Here is a 3,946-nt window from a genome sequence, read left to right as displayed (position 1 = left end):
TGAAGTAAGTCAGAAAGAGAAAAATATTTATGCTAATACATATATATGGAACCTAAAGAAAAAGAAGTGGTTCTGATGAACCTAGGGGCAGGACAACAATAAAGATGCAGAGGTAGAGAATGGACTTGAGAACACAGGGAGGGGGATGGGTAAGCTGGAACGAAGTGAAAGAGTAGCATTGACATATATACACTACCAAATGTAAAATAGAAAGCTAGTGGGAAGCAGCTGCATAGTACAGGGAGATCAGCTCGATGCTTTGTGACCACCTAGAGGGGTGGGATAGAGAGAGTGGGAGGGAGGCACAAGAGGGAGGGGATATGGGGATATATGTATACGTATAGCTGATTCACTTTGTTATACAGCAGAAACTAACACAATATTGCAGAGCAATTATACTCCAATAAAGATGTTCAAAAAAAAAGAGTGCATAGACAAGCCACAATGTAGGAGAACATATTCACAATACATGTATCAAAAGACTTTTACTTAGAATGTATAATGAACTACCTATTTCATAATAAAATATAAACAACCTAATAAAAAAAATGGACAAAAAAACCTGAATAGGCACTTCACAAGAAAGAATAGCCAAATGACTAATAACTGAAGTAAAGCAATTCAACTACATTAATAATGAGGAATTTAAATTATAACCAAAATGAAGTACCACTACTCACCCACCAACTTGAAAATATTAAAATGTCTAGTATGACAATATTAAATGTTGGCAAGAATGGGCAATAATTAGAACCCACATACTATATGGGTGGAATGTAAACTAATAGATCTACTTTGGAAAATTGTTTGATGGTATCTTGTAAAAGACAAGAAACAAGCTCCCTTTGACCTAGAACTTTCAGACATAGAGCATATCTCATAGAACGAGTGCTTATGTGCAATGCAACACATACTTGTACAAGATGTTCATAGCAACAATTAGAGACAAAAAGAGGAAATAACCAGGAGTGGAATTGCTGGATCATATGGTAGTTCTACTTTTAGTTTTTTGGGGAAACTCCATTCTGTTTTCCATACAGTATGTAATTGGCTGCACCAATTTCCATTCCCACCAACAATATAAAAGTGTTCCATTTTCTCTACATTCCCTCCAGCATTTGTTATTTGGAGACTTTGTAGAGGAAAGGGGTAGGGGCAATTTATGGTTATTGGATTAAGATATACAAAATACCCTGTATACAATAGATAAGCAAAAAGGATACATTGTATAGCACAGGAAATTATACCCATCTTCTTGTAATAACTTTTAATGGAGTATAATCTATAAAAATACAGAATCATTTTGCTGTGCCCCTAAAGCTATTATAATATTGCATACTTCAGTAAAGAAGAGGAAATAGCAGAGGAAATAGCAGAAATCCATTAGCAGTAGGATGAATAAGGATATTATCATATATTTATTTTATGGAACACTTGTCCGCAATAAAAAATGAACTACTCTTACAGTTAATAACTTAAATATTCTTTTAAAACAAAATGCTGAACCAAAGAAGCCAGACAAAAGGGAATACACTCTAAGATTATATTTATTCAAATTTCAAAAGGAGGCAAAGTTAACTTTTATATTCTCATAACCTATTCTCAGGTTGAAAAGAAAAAGTTCTGAACGCCACAATGGAGTTGGCTCCTAGTGGTGTTAGAGAGGCATAGTGACTAGAAAAGTGCTTATGGAAATGCTGTAAAGTGCTGACAATGTTCTGTCTTTAATTTCTTGGAGAAAGTAACATACAGGATGGTTATTCAGAATTGCTTGTCTACCTGTTTGTCACATTTCATGATTTGAGAGAGAGGAAAAGAAAGGAAGGGAACAGAAAGGAAGGGGAGAAAACATGGAAGGGTAATAATTTACAGATTCTGTAAATTAGGGATTAGGATGTGGACAGCTGGAGAGCACCGTTATTTAGCCTATTACATTCTGGGAGTGAGACATAAACAGAATTTTATTTCTCTTTTTCTTTCAAACTGAAGGTGATTATTTTAAAAGCACAGTGTGATTTAATAATCACATGCATACATATATATAAATTATCTAATTAATTTTCTCAATAAAGTTTATCCTATTATTTGAAGAAAAATTTAATAACCATCAATGAATGTATAAAGCACATTTAAGAAAATAAGTCCTGGGACTTCCCTGGTGGTGCAGTGGTTAAGACTCCTCACTCCCAATGCAAGGGGCCCAGGTTTGATCCCTGGTCAGGGAATAAGATCTCACATACATGCCGCAACTAAGAGTCTGAATCCTGCAACTAAGGAGCTGCATGCAACAACTAAGGAGCCCTCGAGCCATAACTAAGGAGCCGGCAAGCCGCAACTAAGACCAGGTGCAATCAAATAAATAAAAAAACAAAAAAGAAAAGAAAATACCTTTCTCTCCCTCTCTCTCTCTCTCTCATCTATCTATCTATCATCTATCTATCTCTCTCTATATATGTATATTTCTCTCTTCTCACCCAAAATTACATTGAGTGAGAAAACAGTTTGGTGTGATTAACTTTCTGTCTCCTTCACATCATTATTTCTAAGACTGTAGATAAGGGGCTTTAGCATAGGGATCACAAGTATATAAGACACAGTGGCTACTTTAATGAAGAGTCGTGAGCTTTTGGAGGTGGGCACAGAGTAGAGAAAAAGAATAGTACCATGGAAAATGGTGACGGCAGTCAGGCGGGAAGCACAGGCGGAGAAGGCTTTTTGGAGTCCATCAGCAGAAGACATCTTGATGATTGTGACAATTATGAAAACATAGGAGGTGAGAATAATCAGGACGCTACATGCCTCATTGAGTGTAGAAATGATGAAACATGTCATCTGCCTGAAGTAGGGATCAGAACAGGAGGCAGAGATGATGGCAGAATACTCACAAGCAAAGCCATGTATGAGTTTAGAACCACAGAAGGATAGCTCCAAAAGAGAATATGTGATTGTCAAGGAACATATTCCACCCCATATGTAGGTTCCAGCTACCAGGAGGATACAGAGCTTAGGAGACACAGCAACTGTGCAGAGCAGGGGGTTACAAACAGCCACAAACCGGTCACAGGCCATCACTGCTAACATGAACATTTCTATAATCACAAGTGTGCAGGCAAAGAAAAATTGCATCATGCAACCCACATAGGAGATAGTCCTTATGTCCACAACCAAGATCTCTAATAGTATGTGTGTAAGTACAGAAGAGTAACAGAAATCAACAAAGGAGAGATGGCTGAGAAAAAAGTACATGGGGGTGTGAAGTTTGGTATTGATTCTGATGATTACAATCATACCCAGGTTACCACCACAGAAACTGTATAGATGGTCAAGAAGACCAAGAAGAACAGCACCTGGAGGTATGGGTATTCTGAGAAGCCCAAGAGGACAAAGGTGATTCCAGCACTCTGGTTTCTCTCATCCATCACTATGGTTCCTGCCAGAGAAAATCAGAGAGTTTATTCTGAGCAACAAAATATGACAGAAATTGGGGGTATTTTTTTTTCCAGGCTGGGCAGGGGACTGGTCCTGGTGGGTGGAGTCTGGTGTTTCCCAGGAATACAAACGGGACACAGCTGGAGCCTGAAGGGTGCATCATGTGTCTTCGTGTGTGTGGGTGAAAGTTCGTGTCCTGATGGAGGGGCATGGGGAGGATGGACCAGGATGAACTGAGCATCAGGGGTGGCTCAGAGAATGGCCCCGTTTGACCCTTCTCATCTATCTCAGCTATGTCTCACTTCTGTCACATGAATGCTTCCTTTAATTAGCTCTATTTAATTGGAATTGTTATTTACATGTGCAAATTCTTATGTTTGCTCAGGCCATTCTAATTGCCTGGAATGTTTTTTGTTTTTCTCTCACTTTTCCTTAGCACCGTCCTACCATCAGACAAGCCCCAGTTTTACATACCTGTAATGATTTCACCAACTGACCAAACCTTGTAATAGGTCAT

General features: G+C 38.2%; 1 protein-coding gene across 1 annotated transcript; it reads right to left on the bottom strand.

Annotated features, from left to right (window-relative positions):
- Positions 1-2,480: 2,480 nt before the first annotated feature.
- Positions 2,481-3,946, bottom strand: LOC118899576 (olfactory receptor 5D18-like). The gene is given in 4 exon segments (XM_036861344.1): positions 2,481-2,520; positions 2,522-3,302; positions 3,305-3,430; positions 3,904-3,946. Coding segments are annotated over 4 exon segments (990 nt in total).

This window comes from Balaenoptera musculus, chromosome 8, assembly GCF_009873245.2.
Source record: "Balaenoptera musculus isolate JJ_BM4_2016_0621 chromosome 8, mBalMus1.pri.v3, whole genome shotgun sequence".
NCBI classification, from domain to species: Eukaryota; Metazoa; Chordata; class Mammalia; order Artiodactyla; family Balaenopteridae; genus Balaenoptera; species Balaenoptera musculus.
This window is presented reverse-complemented; position numbering and strand designations above follow the sequence as displayed.